This window comes from Barbatula barbatula, assembly GCF_947034865.1.
Source record: "Barbatula barbatula genome assembly, chromosome: 4".
Taxonomy (NCBI): domain Eukaryota; kingdom Metazoa; phylum Chordata; class Actinopteri; order Cypriniformes; family Nemacheilidae; genus Barbatula; species Barbatula barbatula.
Window position 1 is genome coordinate 8,630,302 of NC_136768.1, and position 18,566 is coordinate 8,648,867.

Here is an 18,566-nt window from a genome sequence, read left to right on the forward strand (position 1 = left end):
TTAACAAATGATTGTGATTTGCCCTTTTTTAGAACACAAAAAGAGAAATGAAATACACAGCAAATATAGATGTGTGAGCAAGTTCTATTAAGTGACCTGCTGCATCCTCTCTTGCACTGACCTGAGAATAAAAAAACAAAGCATGCTGGGTACAGTACCATTCAAGACCTTTTTAAAGTGATAGTTCACCCAAAAATGACTAAAATATAAAAAATCATAAATGACTAACACAGAGAAAGATATTTGAAAGAATGTTTGCATTTAATGCCATAGTGGGAAAAAATGTGATGTTAGTCAAAGGTGCCCGAGAACTGTTTGTGTTCCTCAATCTCACTTTGTGTGAGACTTTTAACAGAACAAAAAAATACTATATTTTCTTTTCTACTATGGTAGTGAATGATGTCACCGAACTGAAAATTTCTAACATTTAAAAAAATATCATACTTTGCATTTAACAGAAAAAATTAATGTTTACAAGTTTGAAACGGCCTGATGGTGAGTAAATGATGACAGAATTTTCATTTTTGAGTGAACTATCAACCAACTAAACAAACCAACATTATTTTCATGGCAAAAACGGCACAGATTTATATCACTGCTCTATTTAGTCTGTGATATAGCTGAGGCGGCCGTGATGTAGCGGAAAACAACAGTTTTCCACATAAGCGGAGCTTTGACTGACGGATCCAGTGCTGGCTTTTGAAAGCACATGCAGTATTTTAAATAGAAGCCAACGCAAAGTCAGCCTGGAATCTGGAACATTCATCAGTCAGCGCCTTTCTGAAGAAACACGTGTAATACAGCTGAACCCGCTCTGGATTTCTAATGAACTGGGCTGAGGAGATACTCACGTTTCCATAGTCGATGTAGAACACGTGAACCTTTGCTTGGGAGTCGCCCTTCTCAACACGAGCTCTGTACCTACAGAGAGCGAGAGAGAAAGACATTTTTGATCTATATATACTAATAAATGAAGAACAAAAACGTTATCTTCGTCTACTGGACAAGATAATGTGGAACATTTCGAAATGACAAAATGTGGTTTCTTAACACCAGCCATACTACCAGCTGGCTGTATCGTTCTGTCTTGGTAGCAAAATGATGATGCAACTGACTATGTTCATACGTAACTTGTATATCTGTTTTACTGCTAGTTTTACTTTTGACAATATCTTTCACATTAGACATCAGGCTGTACTGTACTTGGGTGAAACTGAAAATTAGGGGTCAAGCTGTTGACTCCCTGGTGCCAGAGGTTAAGGGTTTGTGATGATGTCTTCAACATGTGAAGTAAAAGAAACATTGACAGTACATAGAGTTCTACCACTGGGGGCTTCAGGAGAGAGTCGATCTTGTATTCATAACCTCTCGTCCTAAAATCATAAATGCAGGAGAAGCCTCTTATATTCATAAAGAGCTGTTCAAAGCTCTGCGTGACATCTCAAACACAAGAGAAGTCATCAAAGAGGAGTTTCCACTCTCATCTAACCGAGACATTTTGAGACCCCCAGCTCAAGCCATACCATCTACTTATGCTAAACCGCACCAATCATCTCGAAACCTCTGCCTGATCCAGAGCCTCCAGCTCTCAAAGGCTTTTGAAAAACATCACTGAGACTTTCTGCTGGGTGATGGCCGATCTGTGTCCATCCTTTCTGTGGATCACACACTTAATGAGCCCTTTCCTCCAGGGAAGGACCCTGTCGCAACTGCATCATGGGAAAACACAGTCCCCAGAGTGGCTGTCACAAAAAAGAATTCTGGGAATGCAAGTAATGGCCTAGGATGGAGCTCAGATTCATTATTAAACAAAAATACGTCCAACACACAAGCATCAAAAGACGCAGAGAAAAAAAGAATACAGGAAATATTTGGCTGAAACATGTTTTGCAAGTATACAAGTACACGTTCTTACCATTCTCCATCAGCAAACTTTGCGATGCAGAAATCTCCTCTGCGTGGGGTGAAGGATCCTTCCACCGGAGGTTGGGCGGCGATCTCTGCTCGCATGCTTTCCATCAGGTTCTCCAGCTGAGTACCTGGACAAGGTGAGAAGAACAGAAAGATGCACATCACAAAAACAACCTCTGCTTATTAGAGACATCAAATCATTTTGCTCGATTAAGCAAACAACGATCCTAAATTACACTGATCTGTTAAAACAAACACATTCCGTTTGGGGGGACGCGTGACCAAAACGAACTCGAATCAACTGAAGGGCAATAAGGCTTTAATATATCCAAACATCTTCCTAATGAGAACTTCCAGAGCAGATATTTATTTTTTCATCCGCAGTCGTACAGCTGTTCATTCATTCCTCCAAACAACAGAGCAATCAGCTTAATCGCTGAGGTGTGGGGTTTGCTGGGGTACGGAAATGTGTGACAAAATGGCCCCACAGTCAGGCATGACTAATGTCGTTGGAAAGCCAGCGGAGGGAGAGAGAGAACGAGAAAGCGAGACGGAGAGAGCTGTAATGTGTGACAAACATCCCTCCAGGAAAGCAGTTTAAAATAAGGCAACTAATGGGCCTGTCTTAAACTGCTCGCTTTCCTTCTCTCTCTGACGTCATTACTGTTATTAGAATCGTAATTGTTTTAGCTAACCCAATTGCACTTACAAAATGAAAGTGCGGGTGGATGAATCAAGGAAGCGAGAGACCACGGAAAGTGAAAAACGTGTAGCGTAATATCTGGCTAAAGCTTCTGCCAATTAGCGTCAAGAAAGAGCAATGCTAACGTGTGAACGTATGTTTGTATACATGCGGGGGGTGTTGGAGGTGGGGGAGAGGGTAATTTAATGACACTATAAGGCTGCTTTCCGAAATGGGCGTGGCTTAAATGCTCTATTTAATTGGCTGGTAGCAGGCAGTCTGTTAAACGATTAATTAGCACATACAGGAAGAAACAGGCGCGCACACACAAACATCTCAGCTGTTTCGCACACGCTACGGATATTAGCGGCATTTTGAAGAGCCAGCACTTTTGAGATGTTAAAGCGCAGGGAAAACACGGCAGTGTGACTGCAGCTATAGAGTAGCGTGTCAGATGACAACTGAACGCGCGGCCTTGATTTATTAAACTAATTTAAAAAGTTTTGCATTTTCTTCCCAGGCAGCATGGCAAAGAGAGCGCGTTGCTCCAGCCTCGCTCATCCGTGCCCCACTTCCGTCCCTGCAAGAGCTCGCTAAATAATGAATAAGGAGGGGGAGTCCTCTGTATGCAGGTTTAATGGAGGCTGTGCATTTAACTTCATTAGATCATTCATTTACGACACATGAAAGAAAATTCCGCGTCATACTGTTAAATACAACGCATGCTCATTAACTTGACCGTGCTGGCTCTTGGGCTCAAAACTAATGTTATTAAGATACAAACCTTTACCGTAATTGTTAATTAACAGTTAGTGCTTATGGCCTACGTAGAGAACTGTAATACAAAACACGTATTCAAATCGATATGATTGCCATTTTCACGTTGCAGGGTAATTACAGAACTCTCAAAGGTGCAATTCAAAACCATGGGCAGTCATCACAGGATTTGTGTCTTAGCATCTTTCAGTTGTGTTAATCTAAACGCTAATGCTCAAATGCTTATTCACTGTTATAAAATAGGGCATAATAAATTGTATTCACTCATTTATTTGCACCCTGTTGCATAGCGTGTTTTAGGGGTGCCAGGATATACCGCTACAGGCAATAACCGTGATAAAACACGATTATCGATATCAAGGTAACCATCTGTACCGTTTCAATAGTATTGCTTTCTCCAAAATATCAATATATAACGGATAAAGCTTGCAAATTCAATCTTGTATAGATGCATATTTTGTTAGTGGACTACTTAATTTAAATCTGCTTAGGGGGGACTTTTGCCCAGACGTGCAGTGGCCCATATGGTGCGGGTTCAAGTGTTCGGCCCTGCTTACGCTCCCTGCATGCTTCATTAGATCCTCTTCAGCTGATATACTGGAGGCCATCACAAAGGATTCATCTTTAATTACGGCAGGGTCAGATGCTCTACCTCCTACTGTAAATCTACAACGCTGCGCGCGGGTAAGCCTTCAGCGCGTGGTGCCTCGAACGTGGTCTAATTAGAACGAGCTGAAAGAATGTGAAGTGTCTATGAATTCCAGCTCACCTTCTGTTCTGATGAGGGACACGCGAGAGTTGTGGGGAACAGTAGGTGGGAGATCGCAGATGAGCTTGAGAAAGTGAATTGGGAAGTGTGATGTTCCATATTCTGATAATGAGTAGAGTACTGAGCAGGACCCTTTGAGATCTCATAGCGAATGTAAATCGTTGATGTTATAATTCAGAGCTTTGCTGCAAAACTCTCACATACTAATGTTGTTTTAGTTTGAAGACTATTTTCAAGTTGACTTTACATTAAAGTGAATAACTTCCAGTAGATACACAACAGCAAAATATATTTAAAAAACATACTTTGGATGCAACATTTAAGACATACACACAAATGCATACAGTACTCTGTAACTGGCACGGTTCTGTTTTGCTATATTATGTATATTGCATACGTGTCACAGTTATTGAGGAAATTAGATTATTTTAAAGGTCTCTATGTCAGTTACGCTATACGTGGATGATTCACAGCTCAAATATGACACATCGTCTTGACATTAAAAGCTATGGGGGATGCGCACTGCTTGTACACATAGCATAGCTGCATTCGGCTCTTTAAATAACCTGCAACTGCTTTTATTTGCATAGGAAAGGCTTGAATCTATTGTAGTCACATCCACTTCCACGCCTACCCTACGTTACCCAAAATGCAACCAAGTGGGATCAACTGCCGGGAGAGCGAAAACATTCAGATGTATGATTTTCATCTGGCAGCAGATGAAAGTGACGAAAGAAGTCCATATATTCACATTGAAAGAGGCATATCTAAAGACTATAATATACTGTAAAGACAGAAGCACTTCTAACTTTGCCCAGGCAAGCACCCACCCTTGCAACCACACGCCGTGGCAATAGTGGTACCAAGTCGAAACGCATGCAAGTGCCACTCGGATAACTTATAAATGAACTAGATTTTTTTAATTGTTTTAAGAAGAGTTTTAATGCTGCTGCCGAGAGCACATCCTATGCAAATGCTTCTGAAATGGAAAGCACGGAGAAAAGAGTGATTAAACCTCAAAATGATTGCATTGTGATTTTGGTTTTATTTGGTGGAATGATTCCCAGAGGCAAGACGACTCAGGCCACTTACGTCTCTAAATCATCTGTTTAAACTGAAATAGAGCAAAGATCAGCGCATTCTCGTGCAAAGGAACATTAACAACCTACCATTAAAAAAGAATACGTAAAAACAAAATCTTCTCTAAAAATGAATCATGCACTAAAAAAACTATGACGTATGTAATATGCTAATCAGACACAAAGAGCATGTGAGACAGAACAAAAGATGTTAAAAGTAGAGGCGATGTTGGCTGTTTATTTTATAAAAATTTGGCCACAGCCACCTCCGACGTCACCCACAAAAAGAGCGAGCACACAAGCTCACGCGGCAGCTGATCGCCGCTGCTTTCACAGTCATACGCAGTAACATCTTGATCTCTTTTTTAACAGCGTTTTTCATTTGCCTCTTTCTCCTTTCCTCTCCAGGTAAAAATAACGGCCTACGCCGGGCTTAAAGACAAAGTCACATTTCACGCTGATACCGTGGCGACACGTGGCGGAGAGCGCCTGCCCACCCGCCCGCACTTCTTATTAAACATTCATAGCCGGGTAGACAGGGTCCATCCTGCAAGGATAAGGGTAGTATTAAAGAATATTCACACTGAGATCGACTCCGAGCGGGAGACGGGGCAGACGAGCACCAGCGGGGGCAAGCTGGAGCGAGAAAGGCAGACTGAACGACCTCTGCGTTGAGGGGGAGATTTACCATTGGCTTTCGCTGCATGTCTGAAGCATTCAAATACAAACTGGATGTTTTTATCGAGTCACGCTTGTAAAAGAGACTCTGAACAAGAAGGGTTATGCACAACCAGTACCGATTTGGTACACAGACAGTGGTCGCACCGCAATCAGCACCCGGTGGTAAATTATAGCTTTGTGATTTCACAAAGGCATCGTGCAGGCAGGGCAGGGGCAGCATCTGTGGATCTCTCCCAACGCCTACGTGCAAGACCCCGACTCTGTTTTGATTGCAGTGCGCCAGCCTTCAACACACGCAAATAAGCTTTTAGGGTTTGTGTCCTTTCAAAAGTGGCCACAACAGAGCTGTTTGGTTACCCGATTCACACTTTAGAGAATGTCTGTGAATGCTACATTGTAACTCCAATTCAGAAAAAACTACTTTTCTCCCGACTGGGCATGTGGGCCGGGCATCATTAGGTGTAAAACAGATGTTGCGTGTAGAGGTGAGCGGTGGAGGATGTGTATATACTGGGAAGCACTCCAGTCATTAAGCTGTGTGCCAGAGACGGCCCCTAACGCCCATCGGCCAAACTAACACCAACGGGGGCCAAACTACACAGAATACCCTAACAGACGAACGATTCGGTTTTTTATAGCTAGACAAAGATTGAGATCATTTAGAAAAGGTTGCTAGGGCACACTTACACTTTTGCATGGCAGGTAGCAAATCTTACAGACTTCACTTATTACAGTACAAATGTCTAGACAATGAAATTTGAATGTTGTTTAGAACATTGGTCTATAAGCTTATAGATGAGTGTCCCTAGTTTTCCGCTAGTAACATCTGCCGCCCTGCACAAGTCACACAGGTGGTTAGCCTCAAGGGACATGCTGATTTTATCATGCCGGCTTGTGTGCCAGACTGCAAAAGGTGCTGATAAAGAACACCATACCTCTCCAATGAAACCATTTCTCGGGTTACATTTTCAATGTTTATGAATGAAGGAATTTCATGATTTTATAAACACTTTGATCTTTGAAACTCTCCCAATCTTTCCAGCTTTCCTATGATCGCAGGGACCCTAGTTAAGCGAGACTTGAAATGAAATGAGCTTTCAAACAAAGGCTTTGTTCAAACAGAAAGGGGAAAAAAACAAGAATAGGAGCCAAAGCTGACATGTATAATTATACTGCGAACTGGCATATAATTACACATGCAAACATCTACACAAGGTGGCATACTCTTATCTCCGGCAGCTCAAGACAAACAGCAGCTAATGTGCGTTGCGGACGTGTTTGCTGATGCTAATGCTGAAACTAATCTATCAGTATGAGTAACTAAAAGTGCTTGATTCCTGAGGGGTTCGGTTATGCAGCTAAACACCCCCCATCACCGGGAGAGCGGCAACATGCGGCCTCTGGAGATACACACAGACACTCCTTTGCCCGAGGAATTACGCTTCACTCACACTTTGAATAATTACATCGAACTAATTAAACAACGAAAACGAAAATAATTGATGGCGAAAGAGGGAGATTTTCACGTGTCCCATGGGCCGCTTGAAACCGGAGATGATATCTAGGTGGTGATCTGTGGGTGTTAAGTCTTTTAAATGAAGTTGTGATCTGAGATCATTACAGTATCAAGCCTTGCATTAACGGAAGATATCGCTGTGCCCATAAGGAACGGCAACTCCCTGCGATAAAATCATTGGTTTACTTTGGCCCGTTTACTTAGACTTGACATGATTCTGTATATAGGAATGGGTAACAGCCTGGATTTGATTTATTGGGAAAAATAATGATGTGCAAAACACTTTGGTTGAAAGCCAATAAAATGTGATAAATGTATCAGGTTTATCACATCAGGTTGAAACGATATTTTCAGGTCGGCCAAGTTAATACGCAGAGTCTTCTATGTAAAGACGTCGCAATGTCTTCGTGAATAGGCGATGTCCTGTTTGAATTAGAAAACAAGTCGCAGTGGCATATGGACAAGTCTGGATATATTAGATCAAATGAGAATAAAGTATTTTTTGGGATTCTCTCCATTGAAGGGTTTTATATTAAACCAGTATAGATGTGTGTACTGAAAGATGACAGATACAGAATGGCAAGCACAGTCATTTGTGTTGTTTTTCACATCTTACAAATATTTAAAAATGAATTAGTAAATACAAATATTTGTATTAATAAAATGTTTTACATTTATTATTATTATTTTTAGATGTGCATTTCATTTGATATAATTTTCTAATACATATTTATTTATTTATAAAATGTTATGTAGGGTCTTTACATGAATAGATAAGGTAATGTCTCAATCTTAAACTCGTCACAGATCGTATGAACTTGTGTGACATTTACATATCAAGTGCAAAGAAAGCAGAAATGGGTTTCATCAGATTCATTGAGAGATAGAGTTCTGCCAACAGTGGTCCAAAACGCTGAAGCGTCACGTGATTTATGGAGCCTTTAGATATTTCCAGGAAGTTAGGATTCACTTTTAATGCTTTATTTCTCTCTTTTTTTCATTAAATGGCTTTCGTCTTTAAATGGGTTCGAAAATAACCTCAGTTGATCTGTTTAGTCGCAGCTCCATGCGTTACTAGTAACTTCCGAGAACTATTTAGAGCATCCATTGACTGCCATTACTGTGAAAAAACAGTCTCTCTCTCTCTCAGTCTCTCTCTCTCAGTCTCTCTCTCTCTCAGTCGCTCTCTCTCTCAGTCTCTCTCTCTCTCAGTCTCTCTCTCTCTCAGTCTCTCTCTCTCTCAGTCTCTCTCTCTCTCTCAGTCTCTCTCTCTCTCAGTCTCTCTCTCTCTCTCAGTCTCTCTCTCTCTCTCAGTCTCTCTCTCTCTCTCAGTCTCTCTCTCTCTCTCAGTCTCTCTCTCTCTCAGTCTCTCTCTCTCTCAGTCTCTCTCTCTCTCAGTCTCTCTCTCTCTCAGTCTCTCTCTCTCTCAGTCTCTCTCTCTCTCAGTCTCTCTCTCTCTCAGTCTCTCTCTCTCTCAGTCTCTCTCTCTCTCTCAGTCTCTCTCTCTCTCTCAGTCTCTCTCTCTCTCTCAGTCTCTCTCTCTCTCTCAGTCTCTCTCTCTCTCTCAGTCTCTCTCTCTCTCTCAGTCTCTCTCTCTCTCTCAGTCTCTCTCTCTCTCTCAGTCTCTCTCTCTCTCTCAGTCTCTCTCTCTCTCTCAGTCTCTCTCTCTCTCTCAGTCTCTCTCTCTCTCTCAGTCTCTCTCTCTCTCTCAGTCTCTCTCTCTCTCTCTCTCTCTCAGTCTCTCTCTCTCTCAGTCTCTCTCTCTCTCAGTCTCTCTCTCTCTCAGTCTCTCTCTCTCAGTCTCTCTCAACTTTTCATTGGATGGCCAAATATCCAGTCCCGCCTCCAAACCCATGCCATTAGTTGTAGCCATTTTGTGAATGGCATAATCTGTACTTGTTTTTGCATATTAATATTTAACACACTTCAGCTTTAAAAATGCACCAGTTTACAAATAAAAGTGACTCAAGCGAATTCTTCAGAGGAAGCTGAATTCATTACATTTTCCCCAACTCGCTCATTTACACGAACCCCTGACATAAAGACTGAAAAAACCCTCGCACGACCTTTTATCTAATCTCCAATGACAAGGACTTTTTATTTTTCATTACATTTTATCTTTTATTTAAAAATCTCATGCTTCTTTCTGCAGGATAACCATAAGGGAGGAAAGTAGAATTAATAGATGCGAATTTGTAGACATAAAAAGTTATGTCATCTTACGACCCGTCTTCAAAGTGTTTATGAAAATCCAGCCTGGCCTATTAGAATTTCCCTGTCTTTCTGAAGTTGCTGTGAGAAACTGGTAATGAAATTGCAAAGTGTCTGGCTTGTAGGTTTTTATACGGCTTGGCTTTGAAGTGCTCTACAAGGAACGAGACCTCCTTAATGCAGTTTGGGGCGAGAGAGTGAGAGATTACTTTTAGCTCAAAATAACAATCCAGTTCCTCTAATGAGCACATCTCGATCTCCATTTCCAATTCTCACCCTGGAAAACATTGGCCAATTAAAACGGGAAAAGATGCACATTTGCTGGTTCATCTGAACACACGCCCATACAAAAAGAAACGACAAAAAAGCCAAAACATTGCAAAGCTGCAAACATACTGCACATTCAGCTCAGCGTTTTTCTTTATCTTATTTCTCGATTTTCATCTCCTGCTTTTTTGCTGCGACCTGCTTTTTCCCCGCAGCTAACCAGATAACCCGAATAATTATCTCTCAAAGAGCTCAGCTGAGTGCGTAGTAGGCGTGAGAATCATTTGGGACCTGGCGATACGTTATAATATATAGTGATACGGTATCTGGGTCACTATAGAATAATATTGTGTTTGTTTGTTTATAGTAAAACATTCAAATATGTTTGGTCAATTTCCAAAAATATTAAATGTTTATTTTATGTCAATGTCCTCCATCTTTACCATTTAGAGTGTGCACATGACTGTTGGTATACCTAGGTATGATGCCTAGATGTGACATCTCTAGGGGCAACCCGTCAGGGTTAATGGCCACATCTGAGGAACCAAAGTGCACATACTGAACATCACTTTTCTTCAGTTTCATAATGTGCTTTATTTGAGTTATTTGAGAACAGTACGGTACGCTAAACGCGATGGGATTGTCACGCTTCCGGCAAGAGATTTATTCTAAATTCATGCAAATGAATTAATTAGCAAATTAAGACCCATTAACACACAACAAAAGTCAATTTTATGGCCCTGACAATGAAGCCTGCCCCAGAACATGCATACAGACTCGAATTATACAACAAACAACTATTTATATACTCGCTTGCGTGTTGTATAATTAAAATTATGTATTAGTTTTCCTTTATTGTCAGAGTTAAGAGCGAGTGTGTGCGTTTCCTAGCATCGCCCCCTTTGAATCACGGGACGGTTGCTCTGTTGGGCCAGGTCAGAACCGAGGGCGCTTTAAATGTCATGTTTAATGAACAGTTGCTATCACACTGTGGAGGAATGAGCAAAAAGATCACTCGGGGCATTTAGAGGGCAATAAACACACAACCTGCAATGTTTCCTAACTGGAGTTTGCTGGAGCGGATACATTTAAGGAATCGTATCCAACCACATGAAAACAAATCGGGAAACGGCCTTCAGGTTTGTCATAATCACTGCAGTAAACGTTTGAATGTGGACTTGGATGCTTTTTTGCAAAGTACCCTCAGGAGAGTGTCGTCTTGACCTAAATAAATAAAATATGAAGGAAGGTCATTTAAATGATACTGTTCCATTGGTTTTTACAGCAGAGCCATTGGGGATGCTGAGATCTGATTGGCTGACTTCCAAGAACGAGTGTTTGTCAGGCATCAAAACTTGGATAATTCAGAGGTTTGTTTTGGATCTAGTAAAATATCTTCAGGCAAAACTGCTTTTATCCTTTTGTTCTCCGAAGAACACCTGGCTATAAAACTTTACTTTTAACAGACTTTTTTTTATGTCGACACATTTATATGAATCTGCCACCAAACCGCATGGAAAAAAAACCTAATGGCGATGGTTGGCTCACTCAGATAGTGTCCTTCTGTCAAATTGGGTAGAACCAGCATAAAGTGTGGAACAGACTTCATTCTGGAAAAACACTGATTGACACTGATTGTCCACTTTCCTTTTGTTTTGGAAAGAAAAGCACTAACCGGTTTCCACATCCTGTGCGTAGAAGTGCAGGCCATCTGTGATCTCTGTGACATAGACAGGTTTGTACTTCGGCACCCGCTCGATCTCTTCCGTGAGCGGAGCCACCTCTTCTTCTGGTTTCTCTTCGTAATTGGCCCAAACCTGTAGAAAAACAACAAAAACACAAACAAATGCTTAATTATTTATCTCGAAGGCTTTGTCTACCTTGTACAACTTGGTATGTAGCCCTTAAATCTCACACATTTCCTAGTGAAACATTCCATAAAAAAAATCCAGTGTGGATTGATTGAACTAAGAAAATGTGTATTAAAAGGTAAATGGGGGTTAATTTTGATTCAATTTTGCAACACCCACAATGGACTGAACAAGAAATCTGGGCCAGAACCTGGGTTGCAAATCACAGTTTTCAGGTCCATTAAACCAAGAAAAGAGTTCCACCACATCATAGCTTAAAAAACCTTGTCAGAGAACAACCGTACGTGCAGTTTGTTTCGCTTACTAAGTGCTTAAGGTTTCCACTTACGAACTACAAAGACAATGAGCAAAGAGTCTTAAGCAGCCACACGTTACTTTATTAGCAAATGATGTTCATCAGCTATTGAAGTTTTCTTGTTATTCCATTCATTTTTCTCTCGCCCCGAGATCAGCAGGCGGCTAATTACAAACAAATTTCTATGAGCTTCCTTGTGGTTCTGGTTTTACTTGTGGACAGGAAAAGGAAAACCGACCATTACGGGGCCAGTCTGTGAATAAAAAATCCAGAAGAATAGAAATACAACCAGTGACACGCAGTGAACCAGTCAGCAAATGATAAACTACAGGGTCAAACTACCTAATTACTTTCAATTATTTCCCCCGAGGCGTGACGAAAACAAAGAAACGCAGAGGAAAATAATTCCCTTGAGAAAACGTCTGGGTTAATGAAGATTCAAACATGACACGCTTTGCAAACCGCTCGCACGATCCGCCACAGCAAGGGGGCATTCATTTAACCCACTACCCACAATGCCCTGGCACAGTAACATGACCCAAGTTTTAATCAAACCTGCAGGACCAAGTCGCGATCGTTCAAATTATAGTGTCACCAACTGTCGTTTTTTGGCGCTGTAGGCCAACACAGAACTTGCGCTTCCTGCGGGCATGCGACCCCTGACACATGCCGTATAGGCAAGGGCATGCATGAACAAACGTGAAATTCACTCGTATCCAGCGCTGCAAAAGCACAAAAGAGCCACAAACGCACACGGTGACTCAAAAACACAATGCACCCTGGGCAAATGACCTTCTGTGGGCAACCAACCATTCTTGTTTGTTCCACATGAATGCAGGTATATGACTGCTGCTGTGCGGGGGTCACAAAGAGAAAGGATTTGTGATGTATTCTGTCACTGAGCTGCCTGTGGCCTAAATCCATAGCAATAAGCCGCAAAAAACAAGTCTGACGGAGAGAAAGATGGAAAGAGTGATAAGACGCACTGTGTTCCAAACTACCAAGAATCCGGAAGAGGACAGACAAGGGCTTACAGATATTTCCAGCAAAAAACATAACTGCTAACGGAAGGTCTAATCAATTCTTATTAAACCCATAACCACTTATTTTTTACTGAAGGGATACGTCATAAAAACATTCTCTCATCTATTATTAACCCATGTTGTTCAAAACCTGTGTAAGACTCTTGTTCTTTTGTGCAGCACAGAAAACGTTTTGAGAAATGTCTCATTACTTAGCCAGCTAATAGGGATCATTTGCAGAACAGAACTTTCGTGCAGTAATGTTATCGCATTACTGTTATGTTCCAAAAAGTAAGCATAAAAAACCTTTTCTGTAATATTTTCATAATGCAAATACATTGTGGGAACGTTGATCATCGTTTTAGTAACTTTTTCTCTAACGTTTTTAGAATGCAAACAATTGTGTGAATGCTTATAACTAGAAAATGTAACGTAGCTACATACTACGATTGAACGCTTATAGAACGTCTAAAATGTTTTTATAACTAAAAGGTCATTTAAGGGGAACGTTAGGGGTTTCTGTCCATAAAATTGAAGCCTGTGGGGTCCAGTGTTGTTAGGTAATCTTTCTTCAAAATATCATCATGAAAAAGACGACATACAGGCTTGGGATGACATGAGGGTAAATAAATGATGAATGATTGAATTGCACGTTACAGTGATTTTAAAACCATTAACGTTACTCTTCAATAGCATTAATCCCTCATCCACATTGAAATCACTGATGTCGCAGAACCCCAAATAGCTTATTGCTTTAATATAAGCAACATCACTTCTTATAAATAGTATTTTAATTTGCCTTTCCGTGTTGCGTTGAGAAGGAGAGGTCAGGATTAAAGATACAGTTACATTCATAAAAACGGCCTCTATCACACACAGTTCCGGAGAGGGGGCCGTTCCAAACACTGATGGAAGGTGACAGCGTGTCAATTCCAATAGAGTGTGTTCTGGCCGGCGAGAGCGAATTCCCATCAACACCCCAAGAGGACACGCACAAGGCCCAAGGCTAAAGAAACCAAATGTATAGCCGCAGTTTATCCTGGAACACGCGGAGCTTTACCTGCCAAATTAATCTATATGCAAGCGAGTTATCCGCAGCAAACAAGGCACTAAGCCAGGGAGAGAAACTACAATACCCATAAGTCACTGCATCCGAGGTGGGTAACTGTTAACTGGGCTCTGTGTTTCTGCCAGCAAGACAAAAAGGCAAAATCTAAATGCATTTTAATGAAGCCTTTAATTCCTTCAAACAGCTATCTTTTATTGCTAAAAAAAACAATAGCCGCGGTTATTATTAATCAAATTATACTTAGTAAATCAATTCAACATCCATTATATTCGTAATGAAGGCACCTTTGGAAATAAAGGCTCATTAATTCAAGAGAACGCTCAATTCAGACGCCTCTTTGCGAAACATTAATGGGATGACAGTCATTGCAAAGCGCGCACACAGTAGTCACAAAGACCACCAGAACGCAAGAACTGGTGAAAAAACAAACTCATGTCTGTTTTTAAAACAACTTTCCTCTTTTATTTCAGTTCTGGGACATATACATTTTTAAAGTGTGGGAATAATATCACTAAATCTACTCAAATCTACTTAAAAACAAAGACATCTGGATTTTGCAACCCATTTTAGTTCCATAACACATTTTTAAATGAAACAATCAATAAGAAAAGTAGAAAGGGACATATCATCATTGTCCACTCCAAATTGATTTGAGTAATACTGCATAAAAAGTGGCCATTTTAAACCAGAACAGACCAGCTTGACAGAATTTATTTGAGCACGCTTAACTCTAAAACAATTGTTGACCAACAAGTTATCCACAATACCGCCATCATATGGAGATGTTACTAATACCGTCTCTGACAAGAATACAACTAGGGAAAGGCTACAGACTTCCGAAGATGCTTGACCACGACTGCACCCAAAACTTTGAATGTGTAGGATATGCAGTGCTTCACCATACAAACACCCCATTCATGGGAATGATAACCGGAGATGTGTGAGGTATTATTAACATGTTTAAGCTGAGTCAATTTAAATCTACGACCTGTGATGTCTGTCTGCTTGATTTGTCTGTGCATTTTGATGAAGCCATTGGGGATATAGAAAGAAACCACTGTGCTAGAAACCACAAATAGCCGTCCGCGGATTGATTTGCTGTCTATATATAAGGTCAAGGTTAAGCTAGACTTTTTTATTGTCTGTAATGTTGACGAACAGGCTCATAATAAAAATCATAATCCATCATAATCTATTAATACCCGTCTATGGTGCAAGTTGTCGTAACGTGGTAATTAGCAAGTTCGTGACATCATGACGTTCCAAGAGTAAACGCAAGTACAACGTGCTGTATTTTATGCTCTCGTTTCTTAGTACATAATTACGTATATGAATAACCATTTGAAGCATATTGTATGTTTTATACACTGCAAAAATAGCAGGTATTTCACCAATATGGCAGAACAGTCATCAAGCTGACTAGTAAAACTATACTGTATGACTACTATTACCATAAAACATTTTCCCAAGACACACGCAAGCATGAATCTGCCGTCCTCCATTCTTTCCGACAAGAAAGAACCTAAACAGAACCAGCTCGGTATCATGAGATCAGAAGTGGGAATTACCAAATTTCCGAGAGCATGTGAAGGCAGCATCAATTCAACTGAATGCCCAATAAAGCCGTTGTTGTTTATATTCATTTAATGTTTCTGTTGTCAGACATAAAAAAAGAATTACAGCCAAATGTTTATGTTCATATGTCTAGTCAGTAACAATGACAGGTGCTTGAAAACGGTAATTTCTACTCCCTCAATCACAAGTAAGCTGTGGGTTTGGTCATGAATGTGCTGCTTCTGCCGCTCACTGAACAGAGAAGAGACCAAGAGAGACATTTTCGTACTCACGGAAAGGTAAGGTTTATCCGAAAAAGACGCTAGTCGCTTTTATTAGGAGAAAACTTTGTATTTATGCATGCGGTTAACGCAAACTCTTCTACATACATTACTAAACAAATAAGTCAACTTCCACAGACACACAATTCAAATACATCTCAAATATAGATATCAAAGCAGCAATAACCAGAAGAGAACGTTTCAAGTCCAAACTGTTTTGCTGGTGTTGATTTGCGATTCATATGACAACTTGTGCATATTTTTGTTTTGATAATGAATGAATAATTCCACTCGCTAACTCCATTTGCAAAATTGTTATGTCCTAAACAGTAAACAGTAATGTCCTTCTTCACCCTCTGATTTTCTGAAAAGATGAGTTTAAACAACTCGTGGGAATATAGGATACAAACCATGCATGCTCAAAAAACTGTTTTTAAGAGGTTAACTAAAGGGATATTTCACTGAAGTTGCGTAACCCATTCACTTCTGTTGTACGGATACAAAACTTAACATACCTAGGACACAGTCATGTGCTAAATAATAATCACTTTTAGCATTTTCTAAATCAGTTGAGCTTGATCAATACGATCCCATTTCAAGTAGCCCCGACCCCTTTATCAACACAAGAGCCCTCATGTCTAAATAAATATGAATGCAGGTAAGACCATGAGGGAATGCAAACAGATACGTGCATCCTTCTCTCAGATGACTGTGTGAAAGAAATCAATGTGCGAAAATCCATGAATGACGACAGTACTAAGCTTTGCTTGCGTGATTGACATCTTACAACTAGAACCTCAGACCCTGGTAGACGTCCACAATGAAAAAGATAGACGAGATATGACAGCATCATTGTACATGCAAACAAGATTTGAAGTAAAAGTGCACACAAATAAAGTTGTGGGGTCCCCACATACAGTAAGAGTAAATCCACTGAGTTTTTGCTTCAGACAGTTGTTGATTTTCGCAAGCCATTCAAGCAAAATATGCCACATCTATAGACTTCCGCCCTGAGTGGCATTTAGTGTGTTAAGATCAAGTTTGGTAACTTCCAAGGGTCTGCGCAATAATCCACATATCAGTCTGACATGAGACCCACCAGTGACAGCTCGCAAGTATGTTAGCACGCCATACATTTTCCAAATAAGTGCATGCATGCTGTAAAGCGCCATTACACCAGACAGCAGAAAAACACTCTTGCCCGTCACTGTCGCACTCTTTCTCTGGAACAAATGTACTCAAACATGCGGGTCCAAGCAGCACGAGAGGGCAGACGAACCATCAATCACACGTTTCACCGTCCACATCAATCTACTCCGGGACGTTGACAAACACATCAAAGTGACCTACGCTGTCAGCATCCACTTAACCTGCAAACACTGAGTTAGCGCAATAAACTCGCAGTCATCACTCGCTGCTGTACGGTCATCCAAAAACATTAGCATAAGTACATACAAATCCGTGTTTTTTGACCCTATCGATTTGGGACCTCACAGGACGCGATGGGTATGAGTAGAGGGCTAGGGGACAGTTGGACTTTGCGTCTTAGATGTGGTCACTTAGCGAATAAATTTATGCATTAAAAGCATCCAGGTGGCGCGACACTTTAGGAGTCAACAGCTGCGAGTTGTCATCGTGCAGAAGGCTTCTCTTCAGCCTCGTATCACTGACAGCAGCTGTTGGGATGCAGCGGCGGCTGTGCGGCTTATACCCCGCTTACACCGCTAACGGTGTCACCCTCCTGTCAACCGCCGCTGACTCCCGCCAGCCTGAACGGTACCAAAATTGTAAAAATACAAAACTGGCCTTTTCCACCTCGTGATGGTGTACTTAAACGCAACTCAAGATAGCGTTTAGCACTGTTTTTATGGTGCGACTGCGGAAACCATGGCAACAAAGAAATCCCAGGCTGGTTTAGCGGGGTCTGGCAGGCATGTCTCGGCTCCCCACCCGCACAGATGAAGATCCCCAAGAAATCACTGCGACATATGGGGCCTCACACAACACAAATCCATTCTGCTCCCATGCTGAATTTACACGCAGCTAATAAGGACACAAAAAGACACATTTCTTATAACGCGAGCAGATTAAAATCATGATATTCACGTGTGTATATCACACATCCTCATGCAGGTGGTCATTATTCAAACATTTTCGTCAGCATGAGGAAAAAAACGAATGCACTAAAGAAGTTCCAAACGGACTCCTGATTTTTGCCTTGAGTTGATAAAACTAAAAGCCCTTCAAATCAGTATTCATTTAAAGTAAAGACTGGAAGCGAAGCTATTTAAAGAGGTTTATTTCCAGCTCCCTGCCTACCTGCTGTCTGCCCACACTTCACTGCATGAAATAACCACGTGCGACATATGTTTCAATCAGACTCCGTCATGACACAGGATCTCCAGGAAGGACCTAATATGAATGTAAGATTTACCTTTTTGTGATAAAAAGGTAAATTTAAGTTTTTGTTCACTTACTTTCAAACTAAATCAAGAGAAAATGTATGGGAGTTTCATTCATTGCACCGTTTTTTGATGAGTACACAGATGAGCATTTAAAAGCAAACCAGTAAACTTTATTT

General features: G+C 40.9%; 1 protein-coding gene across 1 annotated transcript in view; it reads right to left on the reverse strand.

Annotated features, from left to right (window-relative positions):
* The window catches only part of snd1 (staphylococcal nuclease and tudor domain containing 1), a 140,596-nt gene that overhangs the window by 10,030 nt on the left and 112,000 nt on the right, over nt 1-18,566 (reverse strand). The window contains exons 18-20 of the mRNA XM_079454416.1: nt 11,569-11,710; nt 1,916-2,039; nt 852-921 (exon numbers count right to left, since the gene is read on the reverse strand). Of these exons, the coding sequence (XP_079310542.1) occupies nt 852-921; nt 1,916-2,039; nt 11,569-11,710 (336 nt within the window). The remainder of the gene's footprint in view (nt 1-851; nt 922-1,915; nt 2,040-11,568; nt 11,711-18,566) is intronic.